The sequence below is a fragment of the Rhinolophus sinicus genome, linkage group LG10 (assembly GCF_036562045.2).
Source record: "Rhinolophus sinicus isolate RSC01 linkage group LG10, ASM3656204v1, whole genome shotgun sequence".
Lineage (NCBI taxonomy): Eukaryota > Metazoa > Chordata > Mammalia > Chiroptera > Rhinolophidae > Rhinolophus > Rhinolophus sinicus.
This window is the reverse complement of record NC_133759.1, coordinates 108,260,105-108,287,036: the sequence shown is the minus strand read 5'-3', so window position 1 is coordinate 108,287,036 and position 26,932 is coordinate 108,260,105. Positions and strand designations below refer to the sequence as shown.

The 26,932-nt window shown below is 53.9% G+C and overlaps 1 protein-coding gene and 1 long non-coding RNA gene across 9 annotated transcripts in view; one reads left to right on the top strand and one right to left on the bottom strand.

The window, feature by feature from the left end:
• The window catches only part of TNRC18 (trinucleotide repeat containing 18), a 75,614-nt gene extending 51,775 nt beyond the window's left edge, over positions 1–23,839 (bottom strand). For 2 of the 8 annotated variants that reach the window (XM_074313971.1, XM_074313968.1), the window contains exons 1-2: positions 20,435–21,163; positions 1,851–2,006 (exon numbers count right to left, since the gene is read on the bottom strand). In XM_074313971.1, the coding sequence (XP_074170072.1) occupies positions 1,851–2,006; positions 20,435–20,708 (430 nt within the window). In that variant the 5' untranslated portion in view covers positions 20,709–21,163. Of the gene's footprint in view, positions 1–1,850; positions 2,007–3,628; positions 4,605–20,434; positions 21,164–21,216; positions 21,624–21,949; positions 22,397–22,448; positions 23,014–23,504 lie in introns of those variants that run through there. The other 6 variants (XM_019753620.2, XM_074313969.1, XM_074313970.1 and 3 more) reach the window with 6 other exon arrangements.
• Positions 23,840–23,955: 116 nt separating this feature from the next.
• LOC141567323 (uncharacterized) lies at positions 23,956–26,428 on the top strand. Its single transcript, XR_012489925.1, has 2 exons — positions 23,956–24,697; positions 25,171–26,428. It is a non-coding gene; the product is annotated as an uncharacterized LOC141567323 (long non-coding RNA).
• Positions 26,429–26,932: the final 504 nt, after the last annotated feature.

Genomic DNA, 26,932 nt, shown 5'->3' with positions numbered 1-26,932 from the left:
GACAGAGAAATAAGACGCCTAAGAGGGCACACAGGGAATGGAGGCTCAAGAGCCACTCGGCAGGGCCCAGAAAGCCAGGCAGAAGGGCAATGGGCACAGGGGAGGGTCCTGACACTCTGCCTGGTCTGTGGGTCCTACTGGAGATCCCTGAGGGACCTGGGACCCCATGCCCCCAGTCGCTCCCTCTGAGGCCAGGGATGCAGGACTGTCCCTGGCCACACGGGGCCCATGGCTTCTCCCACAGCACCACCTGATAATGACATTAACAACAATCACAAAACAATAAAGACCATCTGATACACATTATCTCATTTAGTCACTGAAACAGCGCTCCTGTGTAGGCCATCGGGTCCCTCAACTTTCTCATCTGTAAAATGGGCATAATAGTCTCTACATCCCAGCTTGTTCCAAGGATAAAGTGAGTTCAAGTGTGCAGTGCCTGGTACATAGTAAACACCCTGTGTTTGTTGTCATTACTATTATTGCTAGTATTTGCTGGCAAAGGAGAAAATGGAGTGTCAGGGAGGGCAAAGGAGCTGATGGCATACAGGCCGGAAAGGCAGGCAGCCTCTGCTTCAGGCCCCTCCAGCTCCCTCTACTCTGGGGGCTCAAGCAGGAGGCTCAGATGGGACCCCAGCCCCAAAGGCCCACCATCCCCGGCCTAGAGCCAATACCACCCTTTTTGTGCGGGGCACACACAATGGGGGATGATGGCAGGAGCACAGAGAAGGAAATGGGGAGACCATGGGCTCAGCCTGCAGTGGGTGTTCCTAGGACCCTAATCTTCCCGAACAAGGAGCACCACAGGACACCTGGGTGGCAGGAGAAGGGAGCTAGCACCCAGCATCAAAAATCCACCAGAGCCAGAGGGGGGAAGGAGCGCAGGGTCCCCCAGGCCCATCCTTTCAATGACAGAGGGGAAACTGAGGCTCCAAAGAGGTCCAGGATTTGCTCTGAGCCAGGAGGAAGCCAGGCCCTCAGATCCCCATATTTAGGGGCATCACTGTAGAACTACAACCGAAGAGACTTATGGCCCCTGGTCCCATTGCTGCCACAATTAATAAAGAGCTAGGGCCGGCCCGGTGGCTCAGGCAGTTAGAGCTCCATGCTCCTAACTCCGAAGGCTGCCGGTTCAATTCCCACATGGGCCAGAGGGCTCTCAACCAAAAGGCTGCCAGTTTAATTCCTCGAGTCCTGCAAGGGGTGGTGGGCTGCGCCCCCTGCAACTAGAAAACGGCAACTGGACCTGGAGCTGAGCTGCGCCCTCCACAACTAAGACTGAAAGGACAACAACTTGAAGCTGAACGGCACCCTCCACAACTAAGATTGAAAGGACAACAGCTTGACGTGGAAAAAAGGCCTGAAAGTACACACTGTTCCCCAATAAAGTCCTGTTCCCCTTCCCCAATAAAATCTTTAAAAAATAAAAATTAAAAAAATAAAGCGCTGACTGCATGCCAGGGAGACAGTGTCAAGCCAAACAAAGTAGGCCCTGCCCTCAGAGCTCTCTGGTAGGAAAATGGGTATTTCACAAATAAACACACAAATAAATCCACTGTCACAAATGAGATGGGGGGCGGTTTGAGTCAAGCCCTGAAAGATGAACAGGAGAGAGCCAGTGGGGTGAGGTGAGGGGCTGCAAGCAGAGGGAACAGCTCGTGCAAAGGCCCTGTAACAGTGACAAGAAGAAGCACTGAGCATTTGAACGGAGGCCCAGGGACGGGGCTGGGCCCCACCAGCCACAGCAGGGAGGGGTGACTGTGGAGGGGAGTGGGCAGACGAGAAGTGCTGGGGACAGCCATCGGCCTGGCCTGGCAGCCCTCACCCCACCCGCCTGGCACACTCCTTACCTTCATGGGCATGGGCGGCCCACAGCTGCACCATGGGCAGGTTGCTGGGGGTGGGGGAGCGGAAGGAGAGGTCAGAGGGCAGGGGCACTGGGCTCCCATGGGATGAGGCTGAGGGCCCCATCCCGCTGGCCACAAAGCTGCCCAAGAAGGCCTCGCCTGCAGAGAGAAGGGGGGCTGTCAGGCAGCCACCAGGCCACCGCCACCTGGCCCACCACCCTGAAATCCTGACTCTCCCTGTGTCTCCCCACTGTGAGGAGCTGACACTGGCGGGGACACCAAAAAAAACCTCCCACCCCACCCCAGGCCCTTAGTCTCAGAACAGGCCTGGGTCAACTCAAATAGACCCAGCACTTGAGAAAGTGGTGAGACCCCAGGGGACAAGGCAGAAGGAAGCCAGCACAGTAGACCTTCACTTGGGGCACCCAGCACTCTTGGCAGGAGGCCAGGCCCAAGCCCAGCCCCCTGGGGAGGTCTGGTTCTCCCCATCCACCGCTGAAAGCTGAGGCTCAGTGAGGGGCAGGGGCCTCCCTCCCTAGGCCACAGAATGAGGATGTGGAGGGGGACTCATTGTCTGAACCCCTGCTCTGGGCTGCTGGACCAGGGAAGATACCCATGAGTTGGGGAATTACCTCCCTGAGAACCGCACAGCAGTCCTGGACAGGCCCAGACCCACCGAGAACTCAGCTGGCCCTGTGCACCCATTTAACGGACAAGCAAGCTGAAGCTCAGAGATGGGAAGTGCCCGGTCCCACAGCCTGGGAGAAGTGACTCAATGCACGCCCAGCAGCAGGTTCCAGAACTACAGTGACTCAGTGAATGAAATCAGTGAATGGATGAGAGCTGTGAGCACGGCAGCTGATACAGGGCCAGCAAGCCCTGTTCCAGGGGGCCGTCCCTCCAGAAAACAGAACCCCCCACCCAGGGTCCCTCAAACGGGGGGTGTGGTGACTGAGTGCTACTTGGAAGGACAGCCAGCTGGGGCCTGGGTAGGAACCACACACCCCTGCCACGCCCCATTTCGCCAGGTCCACCCCCTACCCTCCAGGGGAAGACCCTGGCAGACCTCCTGGTCACAGGCCAGAGGGAGTCTGCAAGACTTGGGCAAGGGCCTTCCCTTACCTGGCCTCAGTTTGCTCAGAAGCACATGGGGATAATAATGCGTCCCTTGAGAATTGTAGTGAAGGAGGCATGTATTTAATAGTGACGACAACGGCGATGATGCCCCTTCACTGGAAGCACCAGGCCTAGGGCTTGTGACCCTCCCGCAGTGCCCTCAGGAGGAGGGGCGGTGGCGTACACACACACAGCTGGGCACGAGTCACCAGGCACCCAGCAGGGGTCCGAGCAAAGGGCTTCCAGTGTGCCCCCTCAGTTAGCCTCTCCAAGGCCCTGTGAGGGGGCACTGTTTGTGACAGCCCAGTAGTGAAGTGACCGCAGGGGGCAGGCAGACACTGTGTGACTCAGGTGCCCAGGTGGCCCCAGTCCGGCCCCACCACCTCTGGGTCCGCAGCAGCCCTGCAGGCAGGAAGGGCCTGCACACCACAGCTGCTCACTCACCACTTCCCGGGGACACAGGCCCAAGCGTCCACCCAGTCCCTTTAGGGTACACATAGGGAAAGTGGGGCTGCAAGGGGCAGGGCCTCCACCTTGGTAACCCAGAGTGGTGACGGCAGCAGGCTGAGCAATGGGAAGACAACTTCTGGCCACATGCGCCATCAACACCACCACCCCGCGTCCGGGCCCCCAGACTCCAGCCCAGCCCCGTGCAGCCCCCTCACCGGACTCCAGCGCTGAGTCCTCGGGACCCAGGGCCATGGTAGCCGGTTAGTCCACCCATGCAGCCCAAGTCTGGGCATCAGGGCCTCTGGGCCCCGCCAGGCCCCAGGCTTCCGCCTTGGCTGGCAGGCAGGCGGCTGGAAGGCTCCGGAAGCCGGCAGCCAGAGGTTTGCGCAAGGGCTTACATCAGCCGCCAGCTCTTCCTGCCTCAGGCCACGCGGAAGCCCGGTGGCCCAGGCCTGCCCCTGCCCAGGCTTGTGAAACCGCCCAGCAGCAACCCCAGGCCCGGATGCCACCAACGGCTCTCGCCTGCCACAGGGGTTCAACGGTGCCCAAACTCCCTCCCTGGGGCCCGGCTGGGGGAACTGGTGCCCTGGTGGGATCTCAGGCAGCTCGGTGAAATGGGCACGCCATCCCCATCTCGGGAGGACAGCAAGCAGGATAGTGGTATTTATTTGCATATATTCACTGCCCCCACCCCCGAAATTATCCTCCTGAAGCAGCCAAGTGAGGGATCTGTGACCCAAATTCGATAACGTTCCGACTGCTAGAACCAGGGTGCCTGCCTCCCTTTCCACATGGCCCTCCAGCGCCAGCCCCCAGGCCTCCTTGCGCTCCCTCCTCACTCATTCCTCCTTGGGGCCTCCATGTGCTTCGGAAGCTCGGCTCTCCGGGCCAAACCCTGGCTCTGCCCAGGATAACTTGGAAGCGTAGATCTGTTTCCCCACGAGCGGGCTCCCTCCCTGTGGGTGGGGACTGTCAGCCTCACTCCCCACCACCTCCAGCGCCAGGACCTGGCACAGAGCAAGCGTCAACGGTTGGATCACATGCGCATCGTGTCTCACCTCTCAGGACAGAAGCAGACAGGCAGGCTTAGGAGAGAAGGGAGGCAGAGCCCCTGATCCCGAGGACACCACATGCCACCCGGGCCATCTGCCTGGTCTCCCGAGGCTGTAGCACAGGTACCTGACCCCACCCCTTATCACCAACACCTCAAGACTGCTTCCTGAGCCCCACCAGCATACCTGTCAGTCTTCTCGCCACCTAGGTATGCCTCCCCCCGCCCCAGCCCCCGCACACCCACCCATGGAGACCCAGCAGTGGCCACCTGGGGTCACCAAGTGTGTAGACCTCAGGGCTTTGGCAGCAGTGACAGTCAATCCAGAGCTCACCGGCCTCTCCCTAGACTTTGCTGGAAATCTTCCAGCACAGCCTGGGGTGGGAGGGGTCTTCCTCCCTCCCACCACTTGTTGAGCCCAAGGCTTAGCCCCCCACCCTGCATCCCAGGCCACCCCCTGGTGGCTAGAGGCCTCCGTGTCACCTGCTCACCCACATATGCATCTCACTCGACGACGCTTTGGAAGCTAAGACCGATGACTGTGGAAACCCACAACACATGCGTGTAACCATAATCGATTATCTTCATTCACGGTAATGGCCAACGCTGCCCAGCCCACAGGGGCACTGGACCCCGTGGGTACTTCACCGCCTCACCTTCACGGTCACTCATGGAATCTTCGCAGCCCTTCATGGGGCACAGAAGACGACAATCCCAAGTCACAGGGCACAGGGACAGGGCTGGGCCAGTTCCAACACTTAACAATCCAGACCTACACCCATTGTAAGAGACAGTCTCGCTCGGGCCACCAAGAGACCCTGAGAGAGTGTTCCCACTGTCCTGCCTGCCATCCCGAGCAGACCAGGCACTGTAACCAACAGGGTCCAACGCATGTTCCAGATCCGCAATGGACACTGCAGGAGCCACTGGCCACTTGTGGCTACTGAGCACTTGAACTGTGGCTGGTGAGACTGAGGAACCACATCTCTCAGTTTATTAAATTTTCATTAATTTAGATTTAATTTAGCCACCGTCTGGGCTGAAGGCTCTTCCCTGCTGGAAACTGGACTGGAACCAAGCACAGGCTCTCTGACAGGCAAGTCCCCTACCATGGGGAAGGATTTGACAGAGGGGTCTCCCGGGGGATGACGAAGAGACAAACCCTGGCTCCGTGACTTTGGGCAAGTTCCTTAATTTCCCCAGGCTGCATGAAATGGATGCTACAGGGACATCGACCCCTGCAGGTGCACGTGCAAATTAAGAGTTCATATTTTTAAAATACTTTCATGAAGTACCATGCAATGTCGGCTGTCATTATTACTATTATTCTCGTTATTTATAATTACGAAACCTAGGGCTCGGAGAAGCCAAACCACGGCTCAAGGTCAGGGTCTGAGTGGGACCACTTCCTGTACCCAAATTCCATCATCTGTCCTTCCTTAAAGTCAAACTTTAGTTTTGAAAGAAGAAAGAGCTGGTGGTGGCCCATTATGAATATACTATCATAAATACCACTGAAACGCACACTTTCAAAGGGTAAATTGCACGTTATGTGAATTTCAGCCCGATTTTTAAAAAATGCAACAAGTAATATCTGCTCTCTGCCTCCAAATCTAGCTTCCCCTGCTGGGCCAGTGGACCAGCCTCACTGCCCAGGGCCCAGAGCAAAGCAGGTCCCACAGGCACAGTTATTCCTGGGCTGGCACCTTCCCATTCTGGCTCATCTTCCCACAGCCCTGGTAGTGAGAGATTCTCATTACCTACCTGCTGTAATTTTACAGACTACGAAACTGAGGCTCGGAGAGGTTGCCCAGGTTACTGAGCCTGGTGACCAAGTTGCTAACCCAGCGCTACAAGGACACTGCCATACCCAGCCCCAGCTCAGAAACGCCACCATCACGTCCTTAGCTCCAGTCTGGCCACGGTCCCTCGGTCCCTGAGCAAGGAAAGCTCTCCCCCACCCCACCCCCACCTCCACACAGGTCCTGGCCCTTGGAGGTACTTAGAAAATTGTCTTCTTCTCTGGTCCTCGGTGCCCAGTGAGAGGAGGAGGATGCCACAGGGGCAAGAAAGGCGGCACTGAGGCCAGGCTATGGGACAATGTGCTCTCCACCCGCTATTGCCTGGAGGAGGGGTCCAGGGTCCCTCTGGGAGCGTAAGCAGCAGCGAGCTGGGCACAGATGCCTTCGGCCCCCTCTGTGCAACCTCTGCACTAAGCTAACAGATCCTACCCTGGCTGGGACCCCCCAATAGCCCAAGCCCTCACATCCCACATGCTGCTGGCCATGGACAAGCTCCTCGGGAGCCAACAGAGACTGAGTTTGGGGGTGAGGGCAGCCTGTCTCAGCCATCACGACCCCCCTCACCAACGCTCAGAACACAGGAAGGGCTTCAGGGGTCTGCAGGATCGGAGACTGGCCCAAGTCACCAGAAGGTGCACCCTTCCTTTCCACCCTCCCCACCCTCCTCCTCCTTTCTTTCCTTCCTTCCTTCCTTCATTCATTCCCTCATGCTACGGGCTGGGGCATGACCCACTCTGTAAGAGGCTGTGCTGTGCCATCTGCTGGCAGGTTCCCACAGAGAGTAATGGTGAGGCCACCTCGGCTTGCCAGTGGAATCTTGCCCCTGTAATGGATGTAGTCACTGGGGACCCTTCTGGGCACCTGAAGTCCTTGCTGGTGGGAGCAGGGAGGGGGACCTGATGAGATCATGATGAGTACAAAGGTTTGGTAAACAGTGAAGGGCTCAGAGTTTATCGCGGTCAAGGGCCTGGGCTGGAATATGGAACAGCACAGCCCCCCAAAGGGACTTTGCATCTCAGCCTGGACTCTATTCCTCCCCCTCCAGACACAGCCACTTATATGTATACACCTCACTCCCTTCTCTTTCAGCTCAAGTGACACGGAGTGAATGTGGCCTCCCTAACCACCCCACCCCCACACCCTTCCCTGGATTATTTTTCTCCACCATGCTTATCACCGTTTATCATCCCATATACACATTAGTTCCTTCTTTATTGCACTTCCTTGTTTATTGTTCCTCTCCACCCACTGGAACAGGAGTCGGCAAGCTTTGTCTTGAAAGGACCAGATAATACTTTAAGCATTGCAGGCCTATTCTGCCTGCTGCAGCAAAAGCAGCCACAGACAATACTCAAACAATGAGGCTTCGTTCCAAAAAACTTTATTTATAAAAATTGGAGGTCGACCAGATTTGGCCCTTGTTTGCAGACCCCTGGATTACAATGTGGGTTTCCTCCATCCCAAGTGCCCTACACAATGCAGATAGTAGGTGCTCAATTAATAGTTATGGGCAAGATCAAGATCGGCTAGGGCTGAGGAAGGAGGAAGAGGGGGCCTTTCCTGGGGCCCTACTTAACAGCCAGCGTGGGGTTTGCTAGAGGCTTCAAGACATCCATAGGGAATATAGTCAATAGCACTGTAATAACTATGGTTTCAGATGGGGACTAGACTTATCGGGGAAATCACTGTGTAAGATATATAAATGTCTGATCACTATGCTGTACACCTGAAACTAATATAATACCGTGTGTCAACTGTAATTGAAATTATTTAGTATTCTTTTAAAAAAGGTCTCAAGGCTTCGCTTCATTCTGTCTCCCCACCTCCCTCAACTCTGGGAGGGTGGTTTCTTGTCCTTTTTACAGATCAGGAAACTGAGGCTGATTCCAAAATCTACCACTTTTTCACTCTGCCCCACCACCCAGACACCAGACCCTATTTTCATATTTTCACTCGCAAAGTCCCCTGCTTAACCAAACACAGAACAAATATATTTTCCCTTTCTATTTTAAAACATTTTGGCCTCGCAAGCAAAAGGACTGCATCTGTTAAGAAGTCACCAGAGGCTGTCATCAGAGTATCTGATCAGCAAGATCAAATCAGGGTTATCTCACCCAGAAAAAAGCTCATTCCAGCCCAGAGCATGTGACTTAGGCGTTTCTATGACAGCAGGTGAAAATAGCATGAGGACCCTCTTGATAAAACAACCTTCAGACTCCTTGTGACCCCCACACTGGGTTTCGGTTTGAAGAGGTCTGTACTATCTACGCCAAAAAATGGGTTAAAGCCCTGGCTGCAGAAAGAATCTTATCCCTCAGTCAGACGCCAATGAAGTTACAAAGAAAGAACGATGGTAAATGCCGAATTTAGGGAAAAGTTAACTGTCCGTTAGTATCACAATGGACTATCAAAACAGGGTGATGTCACTTTCATCCATCAAATTAGCATGTTTGGTTTGGTTAGAGGGGAGGGCAGGGCGGGACACCGGGAGGGTATGGGCAAAGCCAGCCCATCCTCAGCTTTTGGAAAGCAAATCACTTAAGGCTTATCAGGCCCAGGAAGGCATGGACACACTTCTGGGGGTTCCTCCCAGGGAAATCACCAGACTTGTGGGCAAAGATGTCCTTACTAGGATGCTCAGGGCAGCCAGTCATCTCCAGATTCAGTACAACCCCAGTCAAATTCCAGAGGAACAAGATACTGTGTGACTCCACTTATGTGAGGAACTAGAGAAGCCAAGTTCAAAAAGACAGAAAGTAGGAGGGGGTCTGGGGGAGGGGAAAGAGTTGTTGTTTCATAGGCACAGGGTTTCAATTTGGAAAGATGGAAACATTCTGGAGATGGATGGTGGTGACTGTCACACAACAAACAACGTGAATGTGCTTGATGCCACAGAAAAAAATGGTTAAAATGGTAAATTTGTTATGTGTATTTTACCAGTTTAAAAAAAGTTATATAGAAACACAAAGGATCAAGAATAGCCAAGGTAACCTTGAAAATGAAGTACCAGATGAATACCAAAACATCTACACGTGGGCCAGCCTGGTGGTTCAGGTGGTTGGAGCGCTGTATTCCTAACGCAGAGGTCGCCAGTTTCCCACATGGGCCAGTGAACTGCGCCCTCTACAGCTAAGGCTGTGAACAACTGCTCTCCCTGGAGCTGGGCAGCAGTGGGCTGCCATGAGCAGCCGGACATCGGCGTGAGCTGCTGTGTGCTGCCATGGGCTACCATCTGCCACCACGAGCGGTCAGTAGCCAGCGAAAGCGGCCGGCAGCCAGCATTGAGTGGCCGGCAGCCATCGTGAGCAGCCAGCAAGAGCTGCCGTGAGCTGCTGTGAGCGGTGGACTGACTGCCTCAGCCAGGGGGAGAGCAGGGCTCAGAATACCAGCATGGGCCAGGGAGCTGTGTTCTACACAACTAGACTGAGAAACAACAGCTTGAACCAGAGTGGGGGGGGTGGGGAGGGGAGGCGGAAGAAAGGGGGGGGAAATCTACACGTACAATAATGAAGCTGGTGGGCATAAGCACAAATTCCATGAACAGACCTATTGAACGGGACCGTCCAGAAACAGTCCCACAGGTGCACATGGTGGAGAAAGGATGGTTTTGTAATCTACGCTTGGATCTGGTCAGCTTGGATCTCCATATGGGAAAAGCCATGAATGTTGACCCCCTACTTCACACCACACATAAAAATCAATTCCAGGTGGATTGCAGATCTCCATGTGAAAGGCAAAATAAGAAAGCGTCTAGAAGAAAACCCTGGATGATGGCAGGCAACAGTTTCTCAAAGACCATGTAAAAAGCAGTAGCCATAAAGCTAAGACTGACATACTGGATTACATTAAAACTAGGAGCTTCTATCCATCATCACACGACACCATTAGGAGAAAGATGAACCACCGCGTGGAGAAAGACCTGTATAGTATGAGTATGTCACCAGTGAAGGGCTTGCATCCAGAATATATAAAGAGCTTCTGCAAATCAATAAGACAAAGACAGACAACTCAATGTAAAGACGAGTGAAAGACTTGACAGGAGGATCACGAATAAAAATGTCCAAATGCCCAATAAACTCATGACAAGGTACTCAGCCTCTTACACCATGGAGGAAATGTACATTAAAACTACTACACACCCACCAGAAGGGTTAAAATGAAAACAGGAGAGATAGACAATACTAATACACAACCAGCGGGAGCGTAAATTAGCACAACCACTCTCAAAGAGTTTGGCAGAACCTGCCAATCTTTCTGACCCAGCCATGCCCTCACAAGTAAGTGTAGAAATGCACATAGCAAGTCGGACTTCAAGAATCTTTCCACCAACAATGGCCTAACTTGGAAAACAAACCAAATGTCCATCAACAGCTGGATAAACAAATTGCAATATTATCATACAATAGCACACCTTCAGCAAGTAGATTTACAACCACACAAAATACAACATGATAAATCTCAGGACCTCACACAAAGGAGAACACACCATGTGCTTCCATCAATATGATGTGTACAAACAGGTCAAGATAGAGGTCACGTGGGGAAGGGGCAGTGATGGAATGGTGCGTCTGGGTTTCTTTGTTAATCTGGTTGATGGTTACACCGGAGGGTTCAGTTTGTAAAAAAAAATAATGGAGCTGTATACATTTATGATCTGTGCTCATTTCTCTGTGAATCTTAAATCCCAGTAAAAAATATCCTTTAAAAAGAGATCAATGGATAGGGGAGGGGCAATCTAAATATAAGCACGGTAAACATTACATTTAGAGTAATTTTCATGGAAAACTCACATTGACAAAATTTGCAAAAACCACAGCTAGTAAATAAAGTGAGCCAAGAAAGGAAAAAGGAAAGAGAAAGAAAAATTCCTATCAATATGCCTCCTCTCCCTGGCCCCTGACTTTCTTGCACAGTTCAGGCTGTGCTCCTAGATCCTTTACATCCCCGCTGTGTGACCTTGGGGAGGAAACAACCTCTCAGTGCCTTACTTTCCTCGAAAGTAAAATGAAAGCGGCAAGAAAAGAAAAAAGCTGTGATGGGTCACGCCTGTCCTCTGCTTCGTGGCAATCCACTGTCCTGGAGGAAGGTGCCACGTGACAGACAAGCCCAGCAGGGGTAGCGGACAGGGGGCTTACCCTGCATAATCTTTCTGCTGTGGCTAGGTCACAGGACCGATGGCCACTGCCACCGTCCCCAAGCTCCCATCAGTGCAGCAGAAGTGGCTGAGCGCTTTGAACTGCAAAGGTTCCTCTAAGCCAAACAGATGCTCAGGAGCCACTGAGCCACTGAGCCAGACAGATCCACCAGCTCCTGCCCCACCTGGTCAGGAGGGCAGGGGTCCAGTGGGGCCCGGGGACTGGCCCAGCCTCCCCACCCCATCCTGCCCAGATACAGGGCTTTGTTCCTGCAGCTCCCTCACTCGGTGCTCCCTCCCCTCCAGCTGAACCCCCTCACCCAAGGGGTCAGATCCCAGCAGGCATCTTTTAGCATCCCACAGCACCCAGCGCCTCCCCACAAAAGGGCAATCTGGGTTAAACTCCATCCCTCCCTATCCTGGAATTTGGGCCTGCGGTGGGCTGGAACTTTGACTTGCCCCAACCAGATGCCCAACCCACAAAGTAGGTGCTCAAATCCCAAGGCCACCCAGGCCCAGGGCGGTCAAGGCCGTAGTCCTGACAAAGATATGCAAATGCTTCCACCCCAGTCTCGCCCCAGGGCTCCAGACAGTCTCTCAATTCTAAAGCAATTACAGAGGATTTCCCCATTGATTTTTATTCCCCCTAACAGAGACCTGGGCCTGGAGGAAGAAGCGGTAGGGACAGAGGGAAGGCCTTAGGCACTCCTGCTTCTCCCGAGGTGAGTGGGGAGGACAGTGACAGGAGTCAGGTCTCCCAGGCACGTGGGCCAAGGGAAGGAGAGCGGGCTGATCCTAGGAGAGGTGGCACAGAGTTCTATCAAGACAAATCCCTTCCCAAATGCCAGAACCTCATGAAAATGACAGGAATGGTGTTTAAAAAGGAGAGAACACAAGAGAGGAATGAATGGGAGACTACTTCCACAACATTTGGAAACGGGAAAACAGGTACAAGAGGTTGGCAGGATGGGGAGTGGGGAAACTGACGCCTAAGCTTGGAAACGGGAGCCATCAAGAAACGGAATCTAACACCACAGACCTCGCAGCACTAAAGACCAAGGTGCAGAGAGGAGCAAAGGAAGAACTGAGAACTCCCCCACTCCCAGGAGCCTCCTTGTTTACTAGGGAAATAAGCAGGACTGGTGCTGGATTCTCAGGACTAGGGTGGAACCAAAACGAAAATGAGGTCTCAGCGAAAATCCTCATCTTCAAAAGGTACACTCGGCTCTTGGAAGAGGAGCAGCCAGGTTTAAACTTCCTGCACGGGATTCCTGCCTGGGAGACTGACAAAATCAGAAAGGAAAGACTGACAGACACATTCAGGAATTCCAGATTGCTAACAAGTCCCATCCCTGGATCTGAGTCCAGTCAGCTTGTTAGTGCCTCTTAAATAACAAGAGACACCAGGGAGTCAATCACCGAGTCTCCAACATGAAAGACAAGAAGAAAAAGACCCAGCGGAACAGAGACAATGTATGACAGAAGAAAACTCCAGAAAGAAAAAAAAATACAATTAATCCCCTCAGTAATGAAAAATGTGTCCATGAAACAAGAACAGGATGCTATTAAAAAAGAGGAGCAGCCAGATTATATGAGCTCCTAGAAGTTTAATATATGACGACAGCCTAATTAAAAATCAACCTGAAAGGTCAGAAGAAGACACAGTTGAGAACATATCCTAGAAAGCAGAAAAAACAAAGAGATAGAAAATAGCAAAGAAAGTTTAAGAAAAGAAGAGCAGTCCAGGAGAGCCAATATCTAATAGGAGTACTAGAGAGAACAGCAAAAAAGGTGGGAAGAAAATTATAAAACACTAGTAAAATTCATAGTCATTCAAAAAAATTCAGACTGGAGGCTTTCTTTCCAAATTGATCTGGCTTATGGAGCACCCAAACAGCAAAGGCAGAAGGACCCAGAATGAGGCACGTCAACATGAAATTTCAGAATGCCAAAGATAAAAGAATAACAACAGTAATAACATTGATGAGGTTTACTTTGTGCCAAGCAATGTTCCAGGAATTTATGTACATAATTTCATTTAGTCCTCATACAAACCATAAAAGGTAAGCCCTATTACTCATTTTACAAAAGAGAAAACAGAAGCACAAAGGGTCAGGTAATGTGTCCAAGGCCATCCAGCGAGTGTGTGGAAAATAACGTATATGAATTTGAGAGCCCATGATCTTAATTATGACATGGTTCCAACAAATCTTAAGCATTTGGAAAAGGGGAAAGAAGTTCACATACAAGGATCAAGAATCAAAAGACCGTGTTTCCCTGAAAATAAGACTTAGCTGAACCATCAGATCTAATGCATCTTTTGGAGCAAAAATTAATATAAGACCCGGTCTTATTTTAATATAAGACTGGGTATAGTATAATATAATACCAGGTCTTATATTAATTTTTGCTCCAAAAAACACATTAAAGCTGATGGTCCGGCTAGGTCTTTTTTTTTGGGAAAACACGGTAGTATCACACTCCTCAAAAGTTACACTGGAATATAGAAGGTTATGTTGCAATTCTTTCAAAACACTAAGGGAAATTATTTCCAAAATGCCAGTGAAGTGTGAAGGTAGTAGAAAGGCATTTCAGGCATGCTGAAATAGGCCTGAAAGACATTGTCTTCCATATACTTTCACAGAAAGCTACTGCAAGATGTGCTCCACCAAAACAAAAAAGTAAAGCAGGGGGCCGGCCTGGTGGCTCAGGCAGTTAGAGCTCCATGCTCCTAACTCCGAAGGCTGCCTGTTTGATTCCCACATGGGCCAGTGGGCTCTCAACCACAAGGTTACCAGTTCAATTCCTCAAGTCCCACAAGGGAGGGTGGGCAGCGCCCCTTGCAACTAAGATTGAACACGGCACCTTGAGCTGAGCTGCCGAGCTCCTGGATGGCTCAGTTGGTTGGAGCGAGTCCTCTCAACCACAAGGTTGCCGGCTCGACTCCGGCAAGGGATGGTGGGCTGCGCCCCCTGCAACTAGCAACTAACAACGGTAACTGGACATGGAGCTGAGCTGCACCCTCCACAACTAAGATTGAAAGGACAACAACTTGACTTGGGGAAGAAAAAAAAAAGTCCTGGAAGTACACACTGTTCCCCAATAAAGTCCTATTCCCCTTCCCCAATAAAATCTTTATATAAAAAAAAAATGTAAAGCAGGAAAAAGGAAGGCATGGGAATCAGGAAACAGGAGATCTAACACAACAGAGGCAAAGGGAGTTTGAAGGATTACCGCCCCACCACAGGCCCAAGCACCAGGCAAAACAGACTAGAACAGGAAGACGTAAAATTCCAGCAAGGAACTCTCCAAGAAAAGAAACAGGCAGCTCATCCAATAGATTTGACCAAGAGACTGGAAGACAGAGATTCTAAGAAATCCCAGCAAATGGGGGGAAGAGGCAATTAATAACTCCAGGAAATAAAGAAATAAACTCTAGTATACCGCATGGTTCAAATGTATATATTCACAAAGCCAAAGCCATAATAATAAAACTAGTTTAAACAAAACTGTATTTCACATATATAGGGATGATGATAGAAGTAAATATTGGGGGGGGGGTGATATAATAACAATAAACATTTACTAAGTGTTTATTATATTTCATACTACTCTAAATGCTTTACATGTCTTAACTCTTAAATCTTCACAATAATCTCAGGAAGCAGGTGTTTTTATTATCCCCCATTTTACAGATGAGAAAACCAAGGTACAAGAGGTAAAGAAACTTGCCCACAGTCCCCTTGCCCACTAATAAACAGACAGGAGAGTCAGGAATCAGATTCAGGCAGTCTGCAAAATACTCACCTTCCACGAAAGTCAATAGAAAAATCTCAAAAACTGAAATATAACTAGCAATTGAAGCAAATTATTACTTAGAAATATGGATAAAAATGCCAAAAGACTTAAAAGTGGGAATCAGGAATGAGAAGACATGAGGCAGGCAATTGCTGATTTTCTTTAGATCCTTTCCAATGCTACTTGACTTCTTAAATGACGTGTGACTTTTATTCTAAAGTTTATATTAAGGATAAAGCAGAACTGTACACTTTCAATGGGTAGATTTTATGGCATGCAAAGTATCCTCAATAAAATTTACAAAAATTAAATTAGGAAAAACATTTAAAATGCACACACAATCAAACACTACTACATACTCGCCAGAATGTACGTACATAACACCATAAAAAGGAGAAATATAAAATAAAAATGACAAGTTCAGATTGGGGCCCTGGAGTCTAAAGAACCCATGGACCATCCAATTCCAAAGTCCCTGTGCAAGGTCTGGACTAAGGCAAGGGATACACAAGCAAGGAGTTAATGGTCATTGTAATGACAGCAATCACCTTTGCTGTAACTTTTGCAGAAGGCTGTAACTGTGTTAGGCACTGGGCTTGTACTTGCTCATTCAAACTTCACAACAACCAAATGAACTCAGTACCACTAATGGATCCATCTGATAGATGAGAAAATCAAGGCTTACAGAATCACCACATAGCCAGTAAACAGAAGAGCAAGATCTAAACCCCAGCATTCTGACCTTAGCCTCCAGGCCATCCTGCCCCATCTGACGCAGGAGTTCTTTATCTGGAGCCTGAAGGCAGGATGGGAACCTTGGCTGACTCATGAAAGCCCAGAATGTATAAAACTGGTAGTGAGTGTGTAAAGAGAGCTTTTGGTTCCAGGCTGAGGGTCCATCACTTTCATCAGCTCATAAAGGAACCTCAGATGCAGGTAGTGGGTGCATTCATGTCCTGCAGAGGTGGCGAGGAACTTTGGTGGTTCCCACCTACCGTGTTTCTCCGAAAATAAGACCTAGCTGGACCATCAGCTCTAATGCGTCTTTTGGAGCAAAAATTAATATAAGACCAGGTATCATATCATATTATATTATACCCAGCATTATATTATATTATGTTATATCATACCCACTCTACCCACTCTTATATTAAAATAAGACTGGGTCTTATATTAATTTTTGCTCCAAAAGACACATTATAGCTGATGGTCCGGCTCGGTCTTATTTTCAAGGAAACACAGTAATAGCCCTGACTTCCTCCAAAGTCAGATGCCAGGCCTCTGTGGGTTGCTTGTCTGGTAAAGACCCAAGCCTGGGGGGCCAAGACTGACTGCTCACCAGAACTCCCAGCAGCCCCTAGGGAGGCCCAAACCCTATCCTGACAGCAGCTCCCATTGGTCCCCTCAAAATCTGGGCTGGGAAGTAAAGGACAGGGGTACCACTGGGTGGAAGACCGGGCCACACATGACCAGGTAGGAGTTATGTCAGACTGCAGATGGGTCCACACAGGAAGTTAAGAGCGTCCCAAGCTGGCCACATCCAGATCAAGAATGCCCAATCACAACCTCTCCCCAAATCTGGTCCTCCCCATTCCTCCAAAAGTAGCACTTTCCAAAAATCCAGGCGTTGTCCCCATTCACTGCCTGTCCACATCTCTTAGCAGCCCAACCTCCACAAGGCACCAAACCCTGGTCACCTCCAGGCTCCATCCCTGGTCACTATTCACCTCCCTAAAGCCTCTTTGCAACTGACTGGTAACCTGCTTCTGTCCCCATCTACCAAACAGTCTCCAGCCAGAAATCTACACTCATGTTCCTCAAATGCTTATTTTGAAATAATTTCAAACTCAGGGAAAAGTATGAAATAGTGCAACAAACTGCCATATGACCTTTCCCCGGTCCCGCAATTGTGAACTGCTTTCTCACCCCGTGTACTACTTGATGTCATTAGGTGTATCATTATTTCCCATATAGTACATAAATTACACTGTTTTTTTCTCTTCCTGAACCATTCCCCAGTAAGTTGTAGCCATCACGTCCCCTGCCCCTAAACATTTTAGTGTTCTTCCTTCCTAAAAGCAAGGGCATTCTCTTACATAAACACAACACAGTTATCAACTTCATGAAACAATATTGACTTTATACTATCAGCTAATCTACAGTCCATATTCCAATTTCGCCAATTGCCCCAATGATGTCCTTTAGAGCAATTTCTTCCCTGCTCCAAGATCCCATCGAGGGCCATACATGGCCTTCAGCTGTCACAATTTTTTTTAAGTCTCTTTTAATCAGGAACAGTTCTTGGCCTTCCTTTGCCTTGCATGCCACTGACATTTTTTAAGAGTCCAGACCAGTTCTGTAAAATGTCCCTCAATTTGAGTCACTCCTTCCACTGCTTTTTCAGTCCTGTTTCAAATTCCAAGACCTCATTACAGGTCCCACCCTCCTCCTACCACCTTCCTTGCCCGTCCCAGCTCCCCCCACCCCCAGCCATTCTCAGACTCACAGCCCCTCACCACTCAGGCCAAAACAGACCCTCAGCATTCTCTGTCCATCAAAGCCTGCATCTCTACTTAAAATGATTTCGTTCCCTGATTTGCGTGTTTATTGCCTGGCCCCCATACTAGGATGGGACCTCCAATAAAAGCAAAGATTTTTGTCTGTTTGGTCACTGCTGGATCCCCATGCCCAGAGCAGCGCCTGGCGTGCAGGAGGCACTTGGAAATCATTTGCTGAGTAAATGAACAAGCCAGGAGAGAAAGTGCTGGCGGGTAGAGCCAGGGGGCCTGGAGGCCCTTCCAGATTCCAGAACCTCCCCCAGGCCTCCCTGTGCCTCTGACCAGAGGAAGAAGCACCCAGCAAATCTCCCTTATCTTTGGGATCACATCACTCCACCAGCCAGCCCACTGATTAATCGTTTTAAATCAATCCCAGTAGGCTGACTGGCTGAATTCCACAGATACAGATGATGAACCCTGAGAAGGCTGTGACCCCCAGTGTCCACCGGCCAATCCAAAGTGCAAGGCTCCCATCCTGATCCTTGGTTCCCACCCCTCATTCACGTATCCTCCAGGATTGGGGGGCAGGTAGAATCAACATCCAAGTACAAAATCCTGCTAATAGCTCTTTAATTGCAACTGAGGAGGGCTGGGTCCTGGCCTCCCAACTCCAAAGCAGAAAGGCAAGCTTTCCAATTCCAGTTGCTTGTCATTTACTTGTATGCTTCACCAGTGGCTGTGAACATTTAGGGCTCACATATATATCTATACTCAAGGTTATGGGAAAGCTAAACCACCACCCTTTCTCCCAAACCCCATTTATTCTGGACTTCACCTCCTCTTCTTCAAAGGAAAGAGCCGAACTCATCCGCCTAGAACCATGATGCAGAAGGCAGCTTCTCCTGCAGACCCTCCCCACAGCAACCCTCCTGTCAATAGCTCTCTGGATAGGGTCCCAGCATTCCCCCAGCCAGGGTCCCTCCCACCCTGAGCTCTCCCAGGGCAGCTCCCTCTGCCGAGGAGGGTTCAGTGGATCAACCAGGACCCCGCCCACGCTGGAGTCCAGAGGTAACAGGGATGGCCCCTCATTCCCTCACTGTGTGACCCGGGGCAAATGGCTCAGCCTCTCCGGGCTTCCCAGTACAAAAATAAACAAAGATGGGGTTGATAACGCTGGCCAGACCCAAGAAGCTGACAGCCAAGAAGGCGAGGCCGTTGAAAGAGAAATTTTAGCACCTGCACCCCATAAAAAAGCGGGGGAGGAGTGCTGGGTTGAGAGATTTGTAATCCAGCCCCACCCAAGCTGTGAATGGGGAGCAGCTCCCCACCTCCTGGCTAATGGGATTAGTTAGCACAGGGCTCAGTTAGCTGGGCGTTGGCCTGGGGTTGAGGTCTCTGTGAGACCACTCAAGGTCGGGGCAGCGCCAGCCCCCCACCCTTCCCTCCCGGTGCAGCACAGGGCCGAAGGGCGGCTTCGGTGGCTTTTCCCCTGCAGCGTTTCCCGAGCCCGCCTGCTATTTCCTCCATGACCTCAGCCGCCGAGTACGCAGTTAGGCAGCTCCTAACGCGGGAGCGGGAGGCGCCAAGGCAGGCCTCTGCGGCCAACTCCGGCTGTACTTCCTCGTCCTGCCGGCCTCCGGTCAAGTCGCTTCCCCGTTTCCCGCCTCAACCTCCTCATCTACCTAATGGGCGTTGGGCGGTCTGACTGCTGCGGTTAGGTCAGGCGCAGCTCTGGCACGGTGCGCGCACGCCCAGGCGCCCCAGGAGTAGTGACTTGTTTTCACTGCTTCGGATTAGGGCACTTGGCCTCTGCCCGCCAGACTCCGATCTGAGACCGGGAGTCCGCGGGGCCCCTCGCTGACTCTCAGACAGCGAGCGAAGGCCCTACCAGCCAGGGAGACCCCAGGACCGATTCCCAGGACGCTGACCCCCTGCCCACCACCGCGGGCTGGAACGAGACCCGATGAGCTCAAAAGACACGCAAACAAAAATTACCGCGGCCTCTGGGGGCGTACAAAAGGGGACGTCCCAAGGGGCCCTTTGTACCCCGGGGCCTCCCACAACCCTTCCTCTAGGGTCTCCAGCGCTCTTCTTACGCCGTCCTCGCGGCCCCCCGGGGCGGAATGCAGCCCCCAGGGGGAGACGCGCGCCCTGGTCCTCGCACCCCCGCCGACGGGGGATCTCTGCGCTCGCAGCCCCCGCGCGGCCCCTCCCCCGCCCAGCGCCTCACAAAGGCTCTTTGTCTCGCTGAGTCCCGGGACTCTGGTTCCTGAAAAGTTCCAGGAGGAAAACCAAAGAGAGACAAAAACGGCGAGCGCGGCAAAGTGGGCAGGGTCGGTGGGACAGGGCCAAGGCGGCGCAACGGCCAGAGGTGTCCCCTCCAAGACCCCAAGGCCTAGGAGAGCACGGGGGCTCCCCGAGAAATCACAAGAGCCCTAGACTACTTCGGAGCGGGAGAGGTGGGTTTTCCAAAAGTCGAGGCGTGAGACGCCAGGCACAAACTGGAGGCAGCCCGGGAGGAGGGACCAGATCTCGTGCAGCGGCGGGAGGCAAGTGTGGAGGGCCCCGCGACTCCCTTCCCACGGCGCCCGACTGAAGCGGCCGCGGCTCGCCGGGACAAGCTTCTGCCTCCCCGTCGCTGTCCCCACCGAACCTGGGCAGCCCCTCTCGAGAAATGGCGAAGGCCGCTGGGCCTTCTCCAACTCCTCCCGCGGTTGGATGTCAGGCGCAAGGTTTACCCAACGCCGCTCGAGCCCGGCTGCTCCGCTCTCGCGCCGCTTCCATCCCCCAGCTTCGGGGCGGCGGGGGCCCAGTTTCTGCGTCTCCGTCGCGCTCCCCTTCCCTCCAGAGTACAAAGGGCCCCAGGGGCCGGGGTCGCTGCTCTCCTACCAGGATGTGGGTTCCGGGAACGCTGTTCTCCCAGAGGGCGAGGGGCTCCCGAGGGCCGACGCCCGCCGCCGGAGACCAAGGTCCCAGGACTGGGGTTTCCGTCCTCCCCACACCCCCAGGCATTCGGGGCTGGCTGGAGACCCCGCACCGCTCGAATGGAGAAGCTAGGAATTAGTGGAGAAGCTAGGAATGGAACTGGGGCCCACCCGCGCTGGCAAAGCCGTTTATCAAGAATAGATTCGAGCTCCGGGAGTGAATGTCTCAAAGAATGTAGGACTGGTTTCTCGCCCAGATTTTGAAAACTCCAGCCCAGCGTCAGCCGCAGGGGCTCGGGGGTTGCATTCGCCCCAGATGGCTCCAATTTCCGCAGACTGGTGAGAAACCGCGCGCCCGGGGAGGCAGCGGAGCAGCGCGCCCCTGTCCGCGGGCGCCACCCGATCGGCCTCTGCCCTGGGCCCAGGGGTCTCCCCGCCCCGAGAGCCGAGACTGCTCGCACCCCCGTGGACAGGCCGAGAGGGAGGCGCCGCGCCACCGTCGCGAACGCTGGGGAACAAACCCAGATGTATTTCCGGGGCCTCCCTCCTTGGATCTGGGGGGGGGAGCGGGGGCTGACACGGCGCAGAGTACTTACCAGGGTGCGGGTGGAGGTTGAGGCCGGCCATGTACTTCCCAGGCGGCAGCGGGCCCTGCAAGCCCGAAGCGGGCAGGCGTCCGGCCGTGGCCGCACCCACGCGGTGGCTGTCCATCGCCAGGCCGGACAGCAGCGGCGGCGGGGGGCCGTGCACGGACCGCGGAGGCCCAAAGTCTCGGCCATCCATCCTCCGCGGGAGTGCCGCGGCCAGCCCCCCACCCGGCCCGCTGGCCTCGTTCAGCGGGACCTAAAAGTTCGGCCTCAGCGTAGTCCCAGAGTCCTCGGGTAGCGGGGGCTCCGCGGCGTGCATGGCGGCGGCGGGCCCGCGGCCCAGGACGCACAGGCGGCCGGAGGTGGGGCCCCTCCCGGCGACCAGGCAGAGCTGAGCGAGGCGGCGCACACGGCGTCTTGGCGGGGAGAGGAGAAAGGCCGCGGAATAAACAGGGGAGAAAAGGGAAAAGGGGAAGAAAAAAACAAGTTTCAGAAAGTCGTCTCGCCGTTCGGTGTCAGGGGCTGCCGATGTGGTGGCCAGAACGAAATCGGGAATAGCCCATTTTCCATAAAAAGTAAAAATCCATTTTCTTTCCTCCGGTGGCTTCCGGCGCCGCGGCCGGGGCTCGGAAAGTGACGGGTAGCCCGCTGCGCCCCAGCCCGGACTCTGCCTGGGCGGCTCACGGGCCCTCCCGCACTGAGCAAGGCCCCTCGGCCGCGCCCGGACGGCGCAAATACAAACCTTCGAAGTGTGTTTGATTCCTGGGCGTCACATGCTCCAGGGTTTCAAACCGTGAAACCTTTCCAAGAGCAGTTCGCAATGTCTCTCTAAACACTGTCACTATCTGACCCGGAAAGTTTAATATTTAATCTTTAGGGGCCCTCGCCTGAGTTTGGTTTCCCTGAGGTCGTCCCGAGCCGCCCAACTCATGGTTTTTTCGTGAGAAAGGGTGCAAAGCGGCTTTACTATTTTTAAAGAGACTCGCCGCCCCCCTCCCTCGGGCCACTGTGAGTCGCTGAATCGGAGTCCGAGCCGAGGACCCGAGACGTGGCATTCTCGCCCGAGGACTGAAACGAATCCTTCCCAACAAGCTTTGGTTTCATTTTCCAACGCCCTGGCCTGGGAATCCTACGGCCTGAGACGTAGCCTGGCGCGGGTATTTGAGGGGCGTCAGAAGGGAAAGAAGGGGCTCAAGGGTCTCGCTCCTACCCTAGCTTCCCCCAACCCCAAAATAACCTACAAAGAAAATCCTCGAACCGCGCGGGCCGACCGAAGGGCGCCTCCCCCAGCACTGGGAAAATCCCCCTGTAGTTCCAGTTTAAAGCTGTTTGTTTAAAAGATTTGTGTTGGCCGATTCCCGTGGGGGCGGGAGAGGGTCTTGGAGCCAGCCCTGCCCTCGCTCTCCGTCTGACTACAGGAGCTTGTATTCCTGATTCCGGAGGCCGGAGCGCTCCTAGAGCCGCAGATCACGCCAAAGCCACCGGCTCCCAGGTGCCCGCCCTGCGTCCCGCGCAGCGAGCGCGGTGCAGACCCCTCGACCGCCAACCCCCCGGCCTCCTTTTCCAGCCTCCCTCCACAACTTTGTTAAAGGTGCTCATTTTAACCCGGTTTTGGTTACAACCACCTCCTCCTCCCTCTCTCCCTCCTTCCCATCAATCTCTGGTTACCAGATCCGCGTTTACTTTGGAAAAATCTAAGATCGCCACATCCGAGGATACATGTCTTAAGAAGGCGATGAGCTTTCCGTGATTTTTTAAAAAATGTTCTTTGTGTAGCTTTTCTAAAAGCCAGAGCTTCAGGGCATGCCCCGGCGCCCCACTTTGGAGAAGTCGGGCTGAAGCCCCCTGGAAAACCCTCGCTCTGGTAGAGAAGCTGGCTCAGCCATCTGCGGGCTCCGCTGCGTTCTCCCTACTTTTTTCTCCCTTTTAAATGCAGTTAAAATGGCTGAATTCCGGCTTTTAATTAAAAACAGCCTATAATCGAAAGCGTTTAGGCGTCCCTGGCTCCCCCGCCGCCTGCCGGGAACCGAGAAGAGAACCGACGCCCCTCGGCCCAGCTGGGCAGGTTGTAGAGGGGCTGGGGGCTCAGGTGGGTGCTCCGGGCGCAGCGGCTCGCCCCCACCCTTCCCAGGGCGCCCCCACCTCGCCGGCCCTTGTCCCCATTCCATTCTCGGGGGCTGGAAAGCTGCGGGGATCCCCCGGAGCACCCCGAGTGGGAGGCGGGTTGGGGGGGCAGCTGGAGAAGTTTGGAGACCATCGCGCTTGGCCAGGGGCGGGCGGGCGACCCGGCGGCGTACCTGGCGCGGCGGGGCTCCCGGCTCCGGGCTCCGGCGACAGCGACTCCGGTGGCGGCCCCGGCTCCCGGCGCGGCTAGGCGCCCTTGCAGCCCGCCATCCCGCGGCCGCAGCTCCCCTTCGCCACCCGCAGCCTCCTCACACTTTTTGCCCGCCTTTCCTTTTTTTGGTAGAAAACCGCTCCCCGGGCCGAGGGCTCGGCGCGCCAACTCCTCCGCCCTCCCGCTGCCGGGTTCCCGCAGCCCCCGGAAAAGCCAGCTTTCCTCCCGCCGAGCTCCCCGCTTTTTAATAAAATCCAGGTAGCGCCGGTTTAAAGAATCCCAAATCTCCATATACAGCCCGGGATTGGAAAAGGTACATTACACAACCCCCCTTTCAAGTTCCTCTCGTTGGATCTAAAAAAAAAAAAAAAAAAACCAGCGGGGGGGAGGGGGTGACTGGGGGAGGGGAGCACTCTCCGCCGAAGAAACACGCATTGTTCCCGGGTGCCCGCCTCCCCCCCAGGCCGGCCCCCAGCTGCCACCCATTGGCCGCGCGCGCCGCCAATCCCGCTCATGTAAACACCTTGGCCCTCAGCCATTCCTATAAAACCAATTACGGACCAAGGGGCTCCAGCAGTTTCCAGGCTCCCCTCGGCGGGGCTGAATGATCAAAACTGGTGGTGAGAATTTTTCCGGGCCGTTTCTAGGCAGCCCTCCCCCTCCACCAGCTCAGCCCCCCCCCTTCCTCCTTCTCCTCCCTTTTCCTCCCCTCCCTCCCAGCGTCTGGGCTGAGTGATCAAAATAGAGGAAGATGGTTGTCGCCGCAATCCAGGGCTTTGCAAGGCGCGGTTTAATAGGCTGCCTGTCAGCTTCCTGCTCGCAGGAGAAGGTGACAAGCCGAGCGAGCCGAGAAGAGCCTGGGGCCCCGGGGGCTGCACCCCGCGCCTGGCCCCGGCCCCCAACCTCCCGTGGGGCGCGCCTTCTAGAACGCGCGGTGGCGACTCCAAAACAGACAAGGGCTGCTTTTTCCTCCCCCCTCAACCCGCCTTCAAAACAAAGCAGCGATTCATTCCCTTTCCCCCAGCAGCGCGGTTGGGTGGGATGGGCAGGCGAGAAGGCCGTTTTTCTAGCCCCGGCCTGCAGGTCCCTCCCTGAAATGCGGTGTCAGGTGGTTACTGATTAATATTTTGGAGAGGCCGCGACGGCGGGCAGCGGGTGAGTCTCTAATCTTCTAAAAGGGGTTCCTATAGAAACGCGGGTCGGGGCGCGCCCCCCGCTCAGCCCCGACCGGAGCTGCGGCGCTTTGCACCGCGCGCTCCTCCCCAAAGCCTCTCTTGGCGTGGGCGCACCTCACCCTTCCCTCCTCCCCAAAGAAAGCAGAAAAAAGGATTAGATCGGCTGAGCGCGAACTGATTCCCTCTCGATTCTGACATTTCAGCCTATTAGCATTTCTCCACGGGGCCTTCTGAAACCTATTAAAGTGTAATATTAAAAACCTCTTGGCTGGGGGCCTCTCTCGCCTTCCATCCGCCGCGCCCCCTCCAGAGAGGACGAGACCCGGGGAAAAAATCTGTTGAGCTCAGAGGAAGCAGCAGCCAAGCCCAAAAAGTGCTTGGCTGGCCGTGGTGGCCGGAGGGGGAGGGAAGACTAAATCCCACAGACTTCGTACTTTTATTTTGCGCTTTCAGCAAAATCCTTTCTGGGTTGACTCGCTGGGAGCTGCCTGCGGCAACGTACTTGGCTGCGGGCGCAAGAAGTGCGGACGCAGTCGAAGGGGCCGCCCTGGCGGCCCCCGCACCTTCTCTTCGCAGCCCCGCAGGGACCTATGCCCAGCTGGGCATTACGTACTCTCAAAAGGAAGCTTGGAAGGGCAAAAATCCTTGCCGATCCTGCCTCGGAGAGCCACCGCGGTGACTGGATTTTAATTAAAACAAGAGGAGCCGGCTCTTTCGCCCTGCGCTGCGGACTCAGCGTTTTCGCATAGCTGTATTTTTTTAAATCCATTTTTTAAGGCAACTTTTCTGGAGGGGTTAAAAATGAGCTAGTTAGCGCCCATTCGTTCTATTTTCTTTTATCCACTTTTAGAAAAAAAAGGGGGGTAGGCTTGGAGAGCGAACTGGGGGTGTCTAATTCCAGTATAAATTTGAGGAAAAAAGTTCAGCCTCTTGAGGGCAGTTTCAAGTTGCCCTTGCAGAAGCCTCCTGCGTTGGTTTCTAGGCTGCCCTCTTTTGGAAGCTGGAGATCCGCTGGGGGAGGAGGGAGGAGTGAGAAGGAAAGAAAGGAACGAAAATAGCCGGATCCGAAGGGCACTAGCAGCGGTGTCCATGCTTGCAGCAGGGCGCTCAAGTCTCAGTGGCGGCCGGGGCGGCGGGAGGCTCCCGTGGCAGCCCGGGACAGCCAGGAGCAAAGACGGAGAGGAGAGGGGGGTTAGAAAAAGGTATTGTGCCTGTGTGCCTTGGGGGAGGGGGTGACTAAAGAAAAAAATAGACGCAGTTGAGCTGCGATGGGTTGCTGGAGGCCACCGCAAGGGAAGGGGCTGTGCGTGGGGGCGCAGCCCCGGTGGGCGCCGAGCGTCCTCGAGTCTTATCCAGAGGCCTTTGTGGATTCCTAGTAAACCCTCCCACGCCCGGGCCCCCTTCGCTTCCCCCGCCCCGTTGCCCTTCAATATTTGGAGCCAGACCCTGATCCCCCACCCCGTTATCCCCGCCCTAGATCTGGAATGTTTTTCTTTATTTTAATATAGCTCAAGGAAAAAAAAAACTATCTTGAGAAAGCTAGGGTGGGGAATACAAAGGGCTTGCAGGGTGGAAAATAACAAAAGCCTATTTTTATAAATGTTTAATGTTTTCACCCCTGGATGCTCCAAGACGCCGTAATTGTGACGGCGGGGTATGTGTGCCATAAATCATTTAGTTGCTAATAAAAATTCTGCCTGTTTGCCCTGGATTTGCCAATGGCGTTTAGCATTTCCAAGTGTGCGCTGCGTCGGCGTGGCGAACCGAGCCTGCATTTCATTAGGGCTGCAGTTCGGTGCAGGCGAGACCCCCCTCCCCCGGCCTTTGTGAGCCCCAACCCCCTTGTGCCGCCCTCCCTGCACACACACCCGCACCCGGAGCGCAGGGCTTGGGGACGCGGAGGCGGTGGCTCCCGGTTCCCGGCCGCAGGGCGGGACGACAGGACAGACCCTGGCCGCGCCGGTTCTCCGAGCTGCTACGTGCGTGGGGACACTAGCAGGCCACGCCGAGGAGCCGGTCGCTCTGATCTTTGTCCCCTCACCGGCCCCGTGCCGTGGTGGCCCCGCAGTCGCTGGGTAAACAGCGGCTGGGAGCCATCTTAGGGCGGAGGACGGATCCCAAACAGAGTGATAGGCGCCGCCCGGGCTCCTTCAGAGACCCTCGCCACTCGTAGGGGCCTCTGGGCATCCCTCACCCGGCTTCGGGCTCTGGGGAG